Source organism: Eleginops maclovinus, chromosome 9 (genome assembly GCF_036324505.1).
Source record: "Eleginops maclovinus isolate JMC-PN-2008 ecotype Puerto Natales chromosome 9, JC_Emac_rtc_rv5, whole genome shotgun sequence".
Taxonomy (NCBI): domain Eukaryota; kingdom Metazoa; phylum Chordata; class Actinopteri; order Perciformes; family Eleginopidae; genus Eleginops; species Eleginops maclovinus.
Window position 1 is genome coordinate 24,722,801 of NC_086357.1, and position 17,492 is coordinate 24,740,292.

At 41.2% G+C, this 17,492-nt stretch overlaps 1 protein-coding gene across 1 annotated transcript; it reads right to left on the reverse strand.

Moving 5' to 3' along the window:
* Positions 1–1,315: 1,315 nt before the first annotated feature.
* On the reverse strand, positions 1,316–8,046 carry LOC134869224 (C2 calcium-dependent domain-containing protein 4C). The gene is made up of 2 exons (XM_063890704.1): positions 7,948–8,046; positions 1,316–6,992 (listed from the first exon to the last, which is right to left on the reverse strand). Exon 2 carries the CDS (start codon positions 6,934–6,936, stop codon positions 5,695–5,697), a length of 1,242 nt encoding a protein of 413 aa, XP_063746774.1. The 5' UTR covers positions 6,937–6,992; positions 7,948–8,046; the 3' UTR covers positions 1,316–5,694.
* Between the last annotated feature and the right edge of the window lie 9,446 nt (positions 8,047–17,492).

Below are 17,492 nucleotides of genomic sequence, written 5' to 3' on the forward strand. Positions count from 1 at the left end.
GATCTAAAGATTTTAAAGGCTGCAGCATCGGGCCTAAATGATATTAAGGATATTTTTAGCACTAACATTTGGCAAAGTGTCTGTAGAGTCTGTTCATGCAATGAAAAGACTGCATGACTCTTGTTAACCATACATTTTCTTTATTTGTGTTCAATATATAACTAATTAAGGAAGCTGGCTCTGTCATCGGCATCAAACTGGACAACTTTGAGGCTGTGGTGGAGAGGAGGACTCTGAACAAACTGTTGTCCATCATGGATAACCCCACCCATCCTCTCCACCTGCAGCTGGAAGGACAGCAGAGCTCCTTCTCCAACAGACTGCTCCAGCTCCGCTGTCACAAGGACAGGTACAGGAGAACATTCCTGCCCACTGCAATAACCCTGCACAATAATTCCCCTCTGGCTGGCAGACAACTCACTGCTCCATAGCCTCTCTGTAAACTGGACACAACATGCACACCTTGACATTTGTATATTTCTCATTTTTACTCATTTAGATTTTTAGTTCTAATTATTTGTTATGATTCTTCAATTGTATTTCGCTGCTGCAATGAAAATGTTTTACCAGTTTGGGATTAATAAAGTATTTCTGATCCTGATATTGTTTTGTATATTTATTTGTGATCATTGATTAGTATCGTTAACTGTTCAATTCAAAGACTTTTTGAAAAATGTCCTGCTGAACATATTCCTTTCATCTTTCAAATGTCATCCTTTTTCTTGTCTTTGTGACAAAGCTTTTTTTAATTGTCCAGTTCGTTAAAAAAGATAATGCAACATAAAAAGTGGGAGAAATTCACATCTTTTGTCAACTGGAAAACAGGGAGATTTTAGGGCTGTGGGATAGTGCGTTGATCCTCAGATCAGGGGAGCTGGGGAACACCACTTCAATCCTGCCTTGACTGCACTTTCGTCAACATGCTGTTGCTCCTGCGGGTATCGTCCACAGTTTTGATGTATTACATGTCTGATAACTGTCATGGAAAGCGCTTTAAAGCACTTGTAAAATCTCTAAAATAAATGCAATGAATTATTATTATTACTGACCAATACATCTCATTTCATATCATCATATCTCTTGTTTTATAAAATAGATATTATTGTCAAATTCAACAATTAAACTCCAATTTATCACAACTTTTTTTATGTAAAATAGAACGTCTGATCATTCTCCAGCAGATTTATTAACATTTAATCCTTTATTCTAATAATAAAAACCTGACCAAAACAGCTGATTTCATATCATTTTATTGATGAAACTTAAAATCTTGGATCTTTGAATCAATAACGACATAAGCAGAGATGCTGTAGAACTTTTCCTTTAATTGAAGTATTTCACATCCATCAACACAGTAAATAACCAGACAGTCAGTGGTTGTAGCATCACAGTAAAAATCTACCTGCACAACCCAGACACACAACAGAAAACAGCAACAGTCTGGAAATAAATGAAAGACTTCAGTGTCAAGTAAAGGATGGGCACTTTTCAGAGAGAACCTGCCAAGACATGCAGACTTGAGCTTATGTACAATATATTTAAAAATGAAATGTGAAAGTCAATGAAAAACAACATCCATCACTCTCCATCTCTCACACACAGCGGCACTCACACTTTACTCGATTCTCATTTTAAATGCTATCAGTCAAGCCTCTCCACCCCTTATTAAATTAAACAGATATTGAGTGCAGAGATACGAGGGCTGGTTTCCCACCAGCAGGCAGGATAACAGGACAGGTGATTCCTGTAATTTCCTCCCCGTTGCCAAACAAAGGTCAACATTTTAAATAAACAACCTTGTTTTGACCACACAATGAGCGTGACTCTGGGAATAATGACATCTGTTTGTTGCTTCATTATCATTATGGTTCTCAGAGGGAGAATCCTGATTGCTTTGTTGGTATTAGGCTTGACAAACACGTCCACATTTCCACTTTTGTAAGACTTATGTTACACTATCAGAACACCTGCAAAGCGTTATTTGCAGTTTTGAACATCAACAACTGCTTTTTGACGAGTTAGTATTGAAGCTGCACTCCCAGTATGAACGTAATGCGATTTTGACACGTTTTTCTAATAAGAATATCTGAAATGTAGTAGTTAACAGAAATATGTAATGTTGGAATTGTAACAAATTAAACTGCAATTAAAATCTTGAATTTCATTTATTTCATTCACTTATTGAACTTTAAAAGCTGCATAAAAACACATGTCATGGGTACAATTTGGTGTGTTTTACCCAATATAATTCCTTGTTAATTAGCTTTAAAAGGCGCAGGAAGGCATATTATTCTCAGCAACTCTGAGTCAGCTCTGTTTCCCATTGTTGTAGAAAGCACAGTGTAAATTAAATGTCTACTCTCGATCACTTTTAGTTTTAAGATTGCAACAACATGGTTTCCAATGGCAAATCCTTTTTCTCCCCACCAGTGATAAGAATCAAAATCATCTCCTACATTTCAATGCATCCATTTTTTGAGTGTGTTTTCTCAGGAGCAGATAAGTGGGCTTATCAGGAGTAATCATCTCTTAACATTATCCAATATATTTCTGTTACAGATATATGTGGTAAACCTCCGGCTCAGATTCAAATCTACCACCAGAGCAATCAAAACTGAAGAAACCCATTCAATAAATCCACTGTTTATGACCGAAAAGCTTGATGTAACTTTGCTGGTGTGTAGTTAAATGTTAAAAGTAAAATGTTAAAGAGCCTTATTATGATTTAGGGGGTTTACCACACACAATTGGACTCTTTTATTTACATCTGTAAAATAGTGACATCACCATGTGACAACCATGCTTCTATTGGCTAGCTCTCCAACACATTGTACATGATAGGTTAAGGGCCGGGACAAGAGGTTGACCAACCACAACAGAGCCGGCATGCTAACCAATCAGAGCAGACTGGGCTCTGGTTTCAGACAGAGGGTGAAAAGAGGTAAGAGGAAAATAAAGAGCTTTTTGAACATTAAAGCAGGGAGACATGTCCCAGTAGAGGCTCAACATACTAATATACACCTGAAAAGGAGCATAAACGGCCCCCTTCATCCGTCTTTTAGTCTTCCTTGTGATTGAATTGCATGAAACGTAAAACTTTAACGCTGATATAACCTCCTGATATGACTTCAGATATGTAGGCAGAAGTAATCAGATTACTGTTTATTGTTTTCCCATCTGCAACTCCATTGTTTTAAATGATAAGCCACATGAGCAAATGTTTCTAATAATACAAAACAGTTTGAATCAACAATATTTCAGGTGTAAAAAGCATTTGTGTCAGCAGTAAAACTTCACCTAGAATCAGAGCACATTGGACTCACCACTGCACGATATGAATCCACTGAAAGTCACCACTGACACTACTGAAGTTTGTTAGTCATGCTATAACTGTACGAGCAGGCACAGATCACTGACTTTCACACCAAAACAAAGCCGACCAGCAGGTTCACCGTGTATATATAACGAATAAAGAGAGAGCATATCAAGAACAGTGCTACAAGGGAGCTACTAACACCAGGTGAGAGAAATCCTCTTTGTGGCAGTGTGTGAGGCGCCTCAGTAATTTGCATCTCTCTGATTTCCTTTCTGTCTACTCTCATAATCCAAAGAGCTGCTTTTAACATCAACACACACAATATTGTCTTCCTTGTTGCCTTGTTTTCCTTATTTCACTTGACATTTCTACCTCTTCCCCCTGGGCGTAATTAAAGTTAAAACAGGCCTAATTAAAAAGCCTCTCATCATCACTTCTCACTCGCTGGTGCATAATTGGCTGACAATCGTAGAAACTAGTACATTATGTAGATATATATACAGTACAAATCCAACAGAACCATTTTACAAAACATGTCGTACATAGAAAACATAGGACCAAATGTCATGCTAATCAAACACACACACACACACACACTTTCTTTCATTCTCACACACAGATATACATCGTAAGGCTTTAGGGTTTGATATAACTTTTAGCATTTCATGCAAACACCAGCATGTCAGTGACATTTGTGGCATGCAACTGTTACTACAGTGCTCTGTTATCCTCATAATGAGACATTTAATACATTTACATGCACACAAGTACTGTATCTGTCCACTGCCGACACTGTGACTAAGGCAGCGGCACTGGTTGCATAAATGGCCGACGGTTTACATGACGGGAATTTTAATCAGCTCACTTCTTGTCCCATTGCGAAATTATCCAACAATTGAGAAATATGTGAAGTGCTTTAGAGAAAAAGGTTGGAGAGGCAGATTTGACCGAGGAGGAAAGGCTGCGTGACAAAACTAAAGTAATCATCTTGGACCCTGTGCAGAATAAGACGGTGTTATGTAACCGGTCTGCATGCAGAGCGAAGACGAGGCGAGAGCTCGTTGCCTGGTTGCACAAGATTTAATCAAGGTGCCCACAATGAATGAGGCCTTCGTGACAGGCTGCAGTGAGATCGCACTCACAGGTTCCTCAAAAGATCTCACCACCCAAACCGGAATTAAAATGAGGGAACTATTATCATTCCTTTCAGCTCCAGATTCCTCCAGCCTGCATGAATTGATGTCTGTAAAATGAAAGGGCGGTCAGAATATTTGGACCTGTTCCCATTAGAAATCATCCTCGTAAACTCTGAATGGCGCACGAGTAGCAACCTTTTATTTTCACTTAGCTTTTAATAAATCAACAGATAAAACAATCCGGCGCAGGTTTGAAGAAAAATAAACTTCATTTAGGATATTGTTTTTCAATCTGCAATCCCTTATCCTGCCACTGGTTTTTCACTCTTCTGCTAAATGGCAAACGTATCAATGCACCAACAAGTGCTGTCAACTAGACGACCGCTTCCAAGCCAACTAAGGTGTAAACAATTAAGGATTTTAAACTTAAAAGTTCATTACACCTCAAGAAAGAATAACTGAATTAAATAAGACTTGTGTTTGCGGGTACCTTTTACTAAATAAAAAGGCAAAACCTAGACATTTCTGCAACCGTATGTTCCTGGAATTCTGCTTCCTGTTAATATCTACATTGACATAATCAATTTATGGCAATCAGGACTTTGCATGATAATTGTTTTTCAGATGTGCATGCAAATTTGGCTATTGTGGCAGCTCTGTTTGTCTGACACCCACCCATGCAGGAGGCGGGCCATGATGACTGGGATCAAAGGGTCATTTGCACATCAGGATGTAGTGCCACTTCAAAGCTCTGATTCACAAAAGCATCTTTGTGCCAAACACGCGGCGCAGATATTGCAGCTTCACATCCTGTGCTGGTGTGGATTTATGTCCCATTACAATGATAAAAACCATGACGAACACAGTAGTGCTGGGCGGCGATGGATGCACAGGTGTTGTGTAACCTCTGAACCAGACCTGTCGGAGGAAGTTGGCTAGGGGGGGTTCCAGAAGAAAAAAAACATGCTTTCATCTGTGAAATTCATCTGCTGCTGTTGAAGCCTGGGTTTAATGAGCAGGAGGAACCGGGGAGGCCTCCAACATCATAAATTCCTACATCAAGAGATTCCTTTAATGAACTTGGGAGCTTTTTTTCCAGGTGTAAGAAGTAAGCCTTTATTTCAGTACCTCCTCCAAAGTCCATCGGCTTACATATATCAGAATAAAAACAGCAATAGAAACCAGTGCAAACATCTAATTTATCTTTCAATCCATGTCCGCCTCCTTTGACCTCCAGGAGCTTTAAACCCCGGAGAGCAGCTTTGTCAGGAGCACCTCTCGCTCTCCCAGCAGGTTGTCCCTCTTCAGGCTGGTGCCCTTGTTCACCACCTTGAACTTCACCGACAGCTTCTTCACCTGCACGACGCTGATCGAGTCAAAGAAGAAGTCCTCGTTGAACACCGGGTTGCGGCTGTTCTTGATGATGTTGCTCCTCTGCTTCTGCATCTTGCCCGGGTTCAGGTACACGGACACGCAGCAGTTGATGCTCTTGATGTCGAAGTGCTTGTCGTAAAGACTCTCCGCCGCCAGTACGCGGATCAGCAGGCGGGAGGTGCTGGCGTCGTAGTTGGCGCTGATCCTCATCGTTCCTCCTTTGTGCAGGTTGACGGTGTGCTCCCGATGGTGGTCCGACAACCCGGCCCCACCAAAGGAAGATCCGTGGAGCCGCCGCTGGATGTTTGGGCTTGGTTCTGCCGAGCTGCACTCATCGGTGGAGAGGGAGCTGTGGCGAGCGAGCGACCGTTTGGCCTTCACGACTTTGGCCTGCGTCTCCTGCGTGAAGATCTTGAGCAGCGATGCCGAGCGGGAGAGCAACGGAGAGCTGAAGGGCGAGGACTCGGCGGAGGAGCAGGTGTCGCTCTCGCCTCCGCTGAAGTACCGATACGGGTTCATGTGGGAGCTGTTACAGTCGGCGGGATTCAGATGGTTCCCCGCATCGCTGCTCCTCCCGTGGGTCTTCCTCTGGATGTTTGGGGAGGTGACGGGGCTGGTGAGCTCGCAGTGGAAAAGCGACTCTTTGCGGCGAGTGTGAGGGCTTTCCTTCAACGTCGCAAATCCATACGGTGTTTGAGTCTTGGGAACGTAAGGCAGGGACATGGCGGTTTGCGATTGAGGGTCTGCATTGGTGTCTCCAACATCGTCCGCGCTCTCGATCTGGATGATGTGACGGTTCGCGGCTCGCAGAAGGTTCTTGGTGTCACCGGCGAGCTTGGCCACCAGGCGTGGACTCCTCGGGCTGCTGATCTTCCTCCCGCCGCAATGACTTTGCTCCAAAGCGGCCGAGGGTTGCAGAGTTTCTTTGGGTTTCACTTGAGGAATCTCCGGCTCTGGGGCGCCGCTGACCAGCTTCGGAGGAATGAAGAAGTCCGGGATCTTGTCCGGGGTGAGGACGTTGCTGTAGGGGGCGCCTTTCCTATCTGCGTTTTCCCCCTGTCGCAGCACGCCGGTCTCCACCGACCCGCGGATCTTATCCAGAACCCACATGGTCCCACCGGACTGTGGGATGTGTGGGCGTGTGGGGAGGGTGCAGTCAGGCGAGTCTGCAATTATAACACACAGAGGGGGGAGGGAGTAGAGGAGCAGAGGGTTAATCCACAGGAAGCAGACAGATCAAAATAAAGGTGTTGCAGCTCTGATGATCACGCACAATATGATGAAAGTATTTGTGGGATTAAGACGGAATAAACAGGAAACATTGCAGAACTTTTAGCGCTATTGACTCTATGCAGTAAAACTGAATCTGCAAAAAGGCTCTTTGATGATCTGCAGCTCATTGACTCGGCTTATAACATTTATGCAAGGGATCCAAAAGATACAGGATTCAACAGGCAGCATTGAGAGGTCTTTTAACAGAGAAGAGATAGAAAATCAACCAGAATTTGACTGTTTTACAATATTAACCAAACATTAAAAACAGTCACAATTGATTTTAAACTGCAGAGTGGCTTTATTGATTGTTAGAGTAAATATAAAGCCAGTTTTGGAAAAGATTAACAAAACCAAATACGGTTCTTACTTATTTTAAAATCTTGACATTTGTAAAACGAATTCTTTATTACTTATCTTGATTGTTAGATATTAAATAATTATGGCACTTTGTCTTTTGCAGGCATTTTATACTTAAAACTAAGAAAATTCAGATTTCATGCAAGGCTTTCTGTTGTACTCAAACAATATGAGGCTAGATGGAGAATAAAAAGCATCAGAAAAAATAACTTTATGGTCGATTTTGCATAATTAAATCATATTCATATTAATAAACCTGCCGCAGAGCATCGTTCCCCTTCTTCATATGATATTGATTTATCAGTTTTAATCAAAAAAGTTACGAGAAAACATTCGATAAAAGTTACTGACGGATATTAAATTCAACAGGTGCCGGAGGATCTTCCTCCAATTACGCAACACACCAAAACCTCTAACAAACCGTGTCCCTGAGTAATCTGTTCAAACACACTGCTCCTGTCTGCAGAAACGTGTTAATAAAATACTCACAGCACAAACAGAAGACACACTCGTCTTAGTCCCCTCGCTCCGGCAGTAACAGGTGTTTTCTCCCCGGGTAAACTGTGCGCTGTGCGGCGCTGCTCTGCGCCTTCAGTCGGTCTCTGCTGCGGAGCTCCGGGTTTTATATCCGGCTCAGGCAGCAGCTGACCAATAAGATCAAACTGCACTCCTTCCAGGAGAAGTGGAAAAAAACACACTGGTTACATATCAAAGGAATCTAACTGGTAACATGTTCAACCAGCAGCCACAGGAACAAAGTCACAAAGTTTTATTATTGCATGTTTTATATTTCTACTCCACTTCTTCAGACAATATTGTACTTCTTGCTCCTCTATAAAAGTTGGCAGGTTTATTCACTTCACAGATTCAGCTCAAATAACATGTAAATACTATAAAAAATAAATAAAAGTTGACATAATTACAGGTTAGGATATCCAGCACCAGTATAAATATGAATTCAAATGAGCTTCACCTTTACCAGCTGTACGACACATAGAAGACATGATGCACTAATAACCGTAACCCAGTAACTTAACGGTATTTGGAAATCAAGTAGCTACTTCTGGTACTTGATGTATATGTTTCCATAAATAAATGTATACCTTTATTAAAGGAACAGTATTCATGTATTTAGTAACAGTATTTACAGTTAATTAAAGGGTATTTAGAATAAGTACCCTTTTGTCCGTTCAGCTATAATTTTGAGGTACTTGTACATGAATTTTAGGCCTTAAATAAAATTGTATTCTTTGACTCAGGAAGACATATTGTACTTTTCCTCGACTTCATTCATATGACAAACACAGAGATGGGGAAGTTAGAGGACAAATGTGCACATTGTACAATATAAATGGGCCATTATGAAGAATAAGACCCTTTTTTAATCTCAAAGGGGGATTTCAGTTTTTCACTCTGTTACTGAAGATATACGCACAGGAATACAGATGTGCACAGCATGCATCTTTACAACGGAGAGGTGTCAAAGCAAAGTAGCATGAGGTTTTTCCGGCAGCAGTGAGCATTGGGTTTGGTTCCTTGCTCAAACACACCGCAGCAAGGCCCAGAAGGTGAACCGATTCATCTCCAGCTACCTATCCACACTCCTTTTGTTTGGACCAATCTGGACTTGAACCAGCGTTTGATTCCCTAGCCAAGTCCCTACAGACTGAGCTTCTGCCACCCATCATACGTCACTAGTACGTTTTACTTTGGGTGATTTGATTTCAAAGCCAATCGTTGATGTTTTATGTGTGCATTTGTGCTGCAAGTGTCACCAAACACTCAGAAATAAGTCATCTTGTTTCCTTTTCCCAGGGATAAAAACACTGTTAGTTTAATTGATTTCACACAGCACTCTCTCTTTGCAGCTTTCAGTGACGGAAATCATTAAAGCCATGATCACACTGTGTTTGTCAGCTCATCAAAAGATACACATTATTTACATTCCCGCTCCATGGCGACTTCACAGAGCTTTTTGTGAGTCTGTAAGTCATTATAAAGCTATAATAAGAGGGTTTGACCTTAAAAAGCACATGCAGACAATCCTGCAAGGAGCACCTGAGTGGATTCATTCAAATGAAATCCTCTCTCTCCTATTTTTGTGTGTGTCCGTCTGTCACTGATTGGTTTCCCTGGAAACTTTGCTATGGCAACAAATACATTTGTCCGTCTTAAAATAGGAAAGGGCCCCGCTGACTTCATCGATCTGCAGGACAAAAAGCCCAGGATTTGTCCAGATTGCTTGATTTTGAGTCAAGTGCCATGTGGACTGAGAGGCGGCTGCTTTATCGCAGATCTGTTGCAGGGAGACGATAATAGCTCTGCATCGACTCGACAGGAAGGAATTTAGAAATGTAAGGATTTCAGAGTCAATATGTGGCAGCAGGAAGGACAACAAAAGCTTTAAACAGCTGATAAAAAAACTGTTAATGTGTAAAGCCCTGTCAGATTTGCCTCACTCGGATATAAACTTAGATTAATTTCAGCATCTTTTAAAGCCGTGGGAAACTTATGAGGGTTAAGGTTAGAAAAACATATTCTTTACCACACAAGCAACAATAAGAACAGTGTCCCGCTTGCAGTCACACTGTATCTGTACGAGTTTATCCAGGAGGTTTTACATTTTTTGTTAAGATGCATGTGCTTTTGAAGTAAAGAGCATATAACAGGATAAATGAGACTTGGATTATTGTTGGGGAAATATTTTCCGAGGCTTTTAACTTTGATCTAGTTGATCAGTTTGTACTGCGACCTTGGGGTGCTGTGCTCTCTGTGTTTTGTCTCCTTATTCCTGCCTGTTTGCGTCAGCTGATGGAGGTTTTATAGTGCTTTGCTGTTTTATCTTGTCATGCAAAGTGTTAGTTATTCTCTCAGAACCAGCTAAATACATGGGACCGGGGTGAGAAATCTTAAGAATTGGTCGGGCAAGCGCTGTGTCACATGTCCTGTAAATTCTCAGGCCGTACCTTAATTCAAAATCTTCAGTGTTTGCCATCAAGTTTCAGCTCTCCCATGTCTCATTGTGTTTCGGCTCCATGCTTCAGAAGTTTCCATTACAGTGTTATGAGTGTTTGCAAACCGTATAGATAGAACTCTTTTCAGCTCCCTTTGAGTTGATGCATGTTTTTTGCTAAATATGCCATCAGTTTTTTGTAGTACAGGAACGTTTGATAGGCTTACTAGATTCTGAGATGTAAAAGAGATGTTAAAAAAGAAGCTGTACGTGGAATTTTGCACAAGTTAACAAATATAAGATTTATTGCTAATTTTTATTTTTTTAAATCGGAACTTTTTACTGTTTTTGGTCTCGGCTTTCACCATGGAGGCATGCAGGAGGTAAATCATTTCTGCACATAATGACCTCTTAATTTGGGATAGCTCACTCACTAAAGATCAACCAGCACCTGCATGGTATACACCTAGGCTTCAGTCAAAAAGCTACATCTTATGCATTCTCCCTTAACACTGTAAACTGACCTTGATGGAAAAGGTCATGAGGTCAAGGGAAGATGTGAAGGAAAAGTGACCTCCCTTTCCCCACTAAAGGATGGTCCAGTGTATCCTTTGCGAAAAGACTATAAGAAAGGAAGTATTGAAAAGCCTTTACTTAGCATTTGAAGAATTCAAACAGCTCTTAACATCCCTGACACTATTTACTTTTGGATTATTGAAATATTTGATGTTTTTGTCCTTTATGTTTTACTGTATTTACATTATTGGAGGGGCCTGAGACTCAAGATTTTCATTTCCAAAACTAAAAACGCTGTAGCGACAAATAGAGCCTTTGAATCATTTCACACACGTAGGAACCTTTCTAAGTTAAAAACACAAACCGGATTCCGGCTCTCAGACACATGACTTATGTTACTGTGATGAGTGACAAGTATTCAACACACACACACACACACACACACACACACACACACACACACACACACACACACACACACACACACACACACACACACACACACACACACACACACACACACACACACACACACACACACACACACACACACACACACACACACACACACACACACACACACACACACACACACACACACACACACACACACACACACACACACACACACACAAAAGGATGTTTTGGTTTCAACGACGGCAGGGACACCCTCCAGCTCAGTATGTAAACCATGTCAGATATTTCAGAGGTAATTACAGGCCTACCTGCTGAGGTCCTCTCAGAGTTCACGGTGCGGTGTGAAGAGGAGACACTTACCAGGAGGATTGCAGAGGACTGTTTTAACCCTCACCCCCTTCTGTCTCTGATCTGACGCAGGGTGAGACCCCTCTGCACTTTAAAGAGCCTCAACCTGTGACACTGCTGAGGAGAAACTGTTGAGATCAGTTTCTGTGCTAAAAAGAAATGTAAATCAGGAGCATCTATGCCTTGTAATAGAGTATTCCTAAGTTGTAGGAATACTATATTACAAGTAATCAATTCAAACTTTTTATTCATAGCACTTTTCATACTCAAAAGCGCTTAACTAAGAATAAACCTTACTAAACCCTCTCATCCCAGGTGTTAAACAGATGAACACAAACACATAAGACAGAAGGGAATAAAATGGTAAAATAAGAATAAAAAGCCATAATAAAAAGATAAATCTTCAGTTTGAAAAGGAAAAACTCTTGCATTCAGAGAAATGAACTTTTGCTATATAAAAAAAAAGCCTGATACTTTCTTTGAAATGCAGGGGAAATTCTTACATTTTTAAGAAAGGAACTCCTGTAGCCCAACAAAGACTTCAAAGACTGTCAGGACCAACCAGTTTACAAAAAATCTAATAAACCAAGAATCTTTAAAAACTAGGCTTATAAAAGAGGTCATCAGACAGTAATAAATATAACAGCAACTAAACGGGTGTAAACTGAACAAACCGACCTGCCACAATCAAGCAAAATGGAACACATATAGTGGCTTGGCCAAACCAAATAGAAAACAAGGGGTGGTTAAGATTAACAGAAGACCAAAGGACACTGGAATAACCCAAATCCCCCCTTTGACATGGAAGCATATATGGTTTGTCCCAATTTGCCCCTCTCTGCTGCTGGCAGGATTTATGAGTCCTCAGCTCTCAACCACACCGTCTGCTGAAGCAGGAAGTAACCTCCCCCAAAGACCACGGTAACTCAAAGACAACGAAAGTTCTTATCGAGTTAACTGTGATACAATATGTGGAAATAAACTAAATAATGTCAGCTGACAAGCAAACAAAAAGTGTATTCAAATCAATTATGTGGTGTTAATTGCTGGAGTGTTTTACTGCAACTGATCTGAGGTAACTCGAGGGGAGGGTGCGGGGTAGTTGCTGTAACAATGAAGAACATCTCATCTTATCTCACACTATTAAAGCACGAGTGTTTGGTAGAAGAAATAGGCATCCCAATTTTCAGAAACTCAAGGTTCAGTTATTTACGTTGTGAAACTCCCAACAATATAAAGATACATGTGCATGTATTGTGACGTCAGTCAGTCTCTTAGAGATTTAAGACCTGAAAACCAGATCTGATTCATGTAGACGTTTAATAATTAAGTGTATATTCATCAGAGCTTTACAATCTTGTTTGTTTGTTCATTGTTGTCTACAAAAAACGACATACAAACGTTGAATAAAAACGGGTAATGCTTGAAAAATGCATGAATTGATTATTCAAAGTGAGTTCATCGACTAATTTATCAATCAATGTTTTAAAGAGCAAAAACAGAACAAACCTAAAAATAATTTTAAAAAGACTAGGTTTCAACATACATTAATTAAAAACGACACGTGCGTTATCTTAAAATGGAAGCTGTCTCATCTGCTGAAACGTCTGAATGTCAGAGTACTCCATGCTCACACTGTTAACAGCTTCCTCTACGAAATAATGAGATCTGTAGAGGCACGTCTGTGGATCTTCAGCCGGAGAAAAGGTTAATGTGTCTGTTCTGCGCTCATTAAGAGGCCGGACCCTAAATCTCTGTCAGCGAGGAAGGTGAGGAACACCAAGGCAGCAAATAAAGAGAGACAGAAGAGCAGCTCTAAAGGGGGTTTACAGTGTTGTTAAAGTCCAATAGCTTGTTCTCTCAGTGGTTTGACTCACATCTTCTACTTTAAGGTATGAACATCATTCAAATGTAAATAAAAATGTAAAGTGTAGCAAATATTCCTTATGCAGAAAGGCCCCTTTCACAATGATGTGTGTCACTGGATCACAGGCTCAGGGCTGAGCTCATAACACTCCTTTATACACTGCTGGGTAGCTTGTGGATTTCCCTGAATGGCTTCCTAGAAGGACAACGCACCTGGCAACGCAGTGGCTCAGTCAGTAGGGGCTTGGAGTGGGAATCGTAGGGTCGCCGGTTCACGGTCCCAAACAGACATGAAATATGGAAAGTGGACTGCTACTTGGAGAGGTCCCAGTTCACCTCCTAGGCCCTGCTGTGGTGCCCTTGAGCAAGGCACCGGACACCTCCAACCCCCCCTCCCCACTACCGCTGCACGGTAGCTGCCCACTGCTCCTAGTACTAGGATGGGTTAAATGCAGAGGACCAATTTCACTGCGAGTGCTCTGCTGTGTGCATGTATGTGACTAATAAAGAGGGTTTCATCCTCCGACTCTATAAACTTGATTCTGTTTCTGATTTTCTTTCTTATTTTTCCCGCAGCCCCGCGGCCCCTCGGCTGCAGCCTGGGCATGTATCCGCCCCTGGACGCGTCACAGGGTCCATTTTTACCCCTCTCCGTCTCATTGTTGCCATCCGTCTTTCTGCTTCTGCCAACCCGCTTCACACACAACTTCTGTTGCCTTGGAGACATCTCCTATCCTGACACATGGACCAACACCCCCTTTCCTCTCTCTCTCTCTCTCTCTCTCTTCTCCCCCCCCCCCCCTTCATCTCTGACTCCTCTCACATTTCCTCACCTCTCCGGTCTGCTACAGTTCACACAGTTCACCCTTTCCTCGAAGGTCACAGAGGGCGCTGATCAGACTGCAAATCTGCAGCAGAACCACAAGAGGGCGGGGACACATTTGTAATTACATTTTGTGAAATGTTAGTTTAAATATGAGAATATCTTATTATAGGGCTCTATTATGCAGATGTTTCAGTTCTTATTTGTATTTTGTGTCTCTCCTGGGACAGGTCTCCATGCTTTAATGTTCAAAAAGCTCTTTATTGTTCTCATACTGCCTGTGCTGCAGCACCTCCTTTCACCCTCTGTCTGAAACCAGAGCCCAGTCTGCTCTCATTGGTTAATTGGCTGGTTCTGTTGTGATTTGTCAACCCGCCCCTAAGCCTATCACGTACAATGTGATGTCACTATGTTACAGAAGTAAACAAAGAGTCCAATGGAGGCGTTTCAGCCTCTTACTTGTATTCTTATTATCCTGTGTTTCACTCTCGTTCTGTTGCTGCCTCACCTGAATTTCCCTACAGGGATCAATAAAGGTCGATCTCATCTTATCTTAAAACTGGTAAGGGGGGGGGGGGGGGGTCTTAGTGTAAGATCTGGCTGTGATCCAGCCTGCTTTCTACCCTGCAGTTTTAACAGTTTTCCCCCTATGTAAGACCACATGTAGGGAAGCAATGCTGCAAAACACCAGGAGGATTTCTTTAGGGTCTTCTGGATCATTCTGCTCCGCTGAACTGGCATTTGGATTGGAGACATGCAGGGTAAAATGTCAGACCTGAAACCCATGGAAATACCTTTTATTAACTCGCTGTATCTCAGCGGGGGGACACGGATGCATGACCTGAGAGCCGGAGGTGCAGGAAGTAATATCAGATTTTTTATTTAGGTGAAAGGAGCTTTACTACAGGTAATGTCATGCTTTCGAAACCCGACTTACGTAGAAAAGCTACGGCAAAATATTAAAATGAATTATTATGTAAAATTACACATTCATAGTTATATTTTAATATCAATGTTTTATAATTAGTCATTTCTAAATGTGTGTTTTTCACTGTCAAGAGGCCCTATTCTGCTTTGGGGTTTTCACTTCCCTGTAGTGTGTTATATAGGTTTATGTGCATGTAAATGGTCTGCAAAGGCTAAAATCCCAAAGTTCCCTCCGGGGGAAATAGGAGCTGCAGCACAGGCAGTATGAGAAAAATAAGGAGTTTTTGAACATTAAAACATGGAGACATGTCCCAGTAGAGACAGAAAACACAAATATGAAGCTGAAAATGTGCAGAATATGACCCCTTTAATGTTGCAGCTGGGAAAGGTGGAGCTGGCTTTACTTATTGTATAGACTACTGGGTAGTTTAACCTTTAATTAAAGAAAATTAGAAGTTGATTTATGCTTTGCATCAGTAATATTATACTAACAAGTTAGGAAAGGTTAGAAATATCCCCACAGAGCGGACCTGAAGCTCCAGCAATCAGCTTATTGACCTTCTTTTCTTTTGGCAGGTGAAACTTCTTTTCACAGACTGATGGTTTTCATTTTCCAGATCGTGGGGTCAATTTCCACAGGAAGAAATAAGAAAGTGGAAAATAATAAACCTGATAACCAATGCAGCATAAAAGAGCTCTGCGTGTGAGTTATACTGTCTACAGTAATGTGGAAATGACCAGAGGATACTTTGGCACTTTGATAGGAGAAAGTGGAATATATGGATCATATTACTCTTTAATATCTATGTGAGACTGTAGCAGCGTGCCCTGCTGGAAGACAACGTCAGGGAACCATTATGAGCTTCCTCTCATGCTGTTGATTGCAGAATAGCAGACATTTGAGCTTCAAAAACAACCGAAAAATACCCACTTTTAATCCACTACTATTTAAAACAGTCAATAATAAATAACACTCACAAGAAAGACCGTTCTGACTGATTTCTGTGGTCGTTAAGGCTCTCTACAGACCACAGACACACCAGAAACAGGCTGCTGCTGCCCCCTAGAGGCACGCAGCAGTCATATAATAAATACAAATAGAGCAGTAATTCACTCAGAAAAAACTATGAAAACTAAGAAGAAACATGCAAAACAAACATGGTAAGAGTTTATGTCTCCTCTAACACAAGGTTATTGCACAGTTTTTAGTCTAACCTCAGAAACAGCTTTTCCCAGAACACCGTAACCCTCACACTCAGGACTAGCCCACCACCGCACTCCCCTTTGAATGTGATGATGGTTCATCACACTCAGGGACATTGCACTCATTTAAAATGTCTTTATTTATTATTTATAACATCTATATTTATCTCTATATGTCCAAACCCTGCACCTTATATTTGTTCTGTGAGTTAATTGAACACTAATGTGCTTTATTACTATTTGCTGCTTTCTGGTTGGATGTAATCTGTGTTTCATTGTACAATAAAGTTGAATGTAATCTAAAGTAAACTTGCAGAAACACATGTTTCCATAAAGCTGCATTGCCTAATAAGTTGGATATCCTAAAAAGCTAATACCTGCAAATGAACCTAACACTCCTTTCATACATTCAGTAAAGCCAGAATAAGTCTAATTCTTCATATGCAACTTGTTTCTGAAAAGAATCTGAACAAAACCCCAGCAGAAATTCAAATATTTATTCTCATTTGGTCTAAAAAATGTAGGAAAAGTGAAAAATCAAAGGGGCTGTTTTTGTCAGCTCAAAACCCAACATACATGATATAAAACAGAGAGAAGCCAGACATCTTCAACTGAAGTGATCAGAATAGTTGATGATTCTTGCTGTGAATTTGCAGCTCTTCTGTACATGTTTTGGTGCAAAGCGAGAAATAGAGGAACGGGAGAAGGAAACCTTTTGCATTTCCCAAATTCCCACTTGGAACATAAAAACATGGAAAGCATCAGAAAACACTTTCAGATTCTCACCCACCCGAAGCAGGGTGACCACTGACCGGGTACACATCTCCACTCTCCTCTCTGTGGTACCGCTAAAAGGTTTAAAAATAAAAGGGAAAAAAGGACACAAGTGACTTAAGGAGCTAACCCCTGAAACCATTCCAGTTCAAAATCGGCACCCATTTACCCTGCACCTCAATAATAACACACAAAAAACAGTCAATA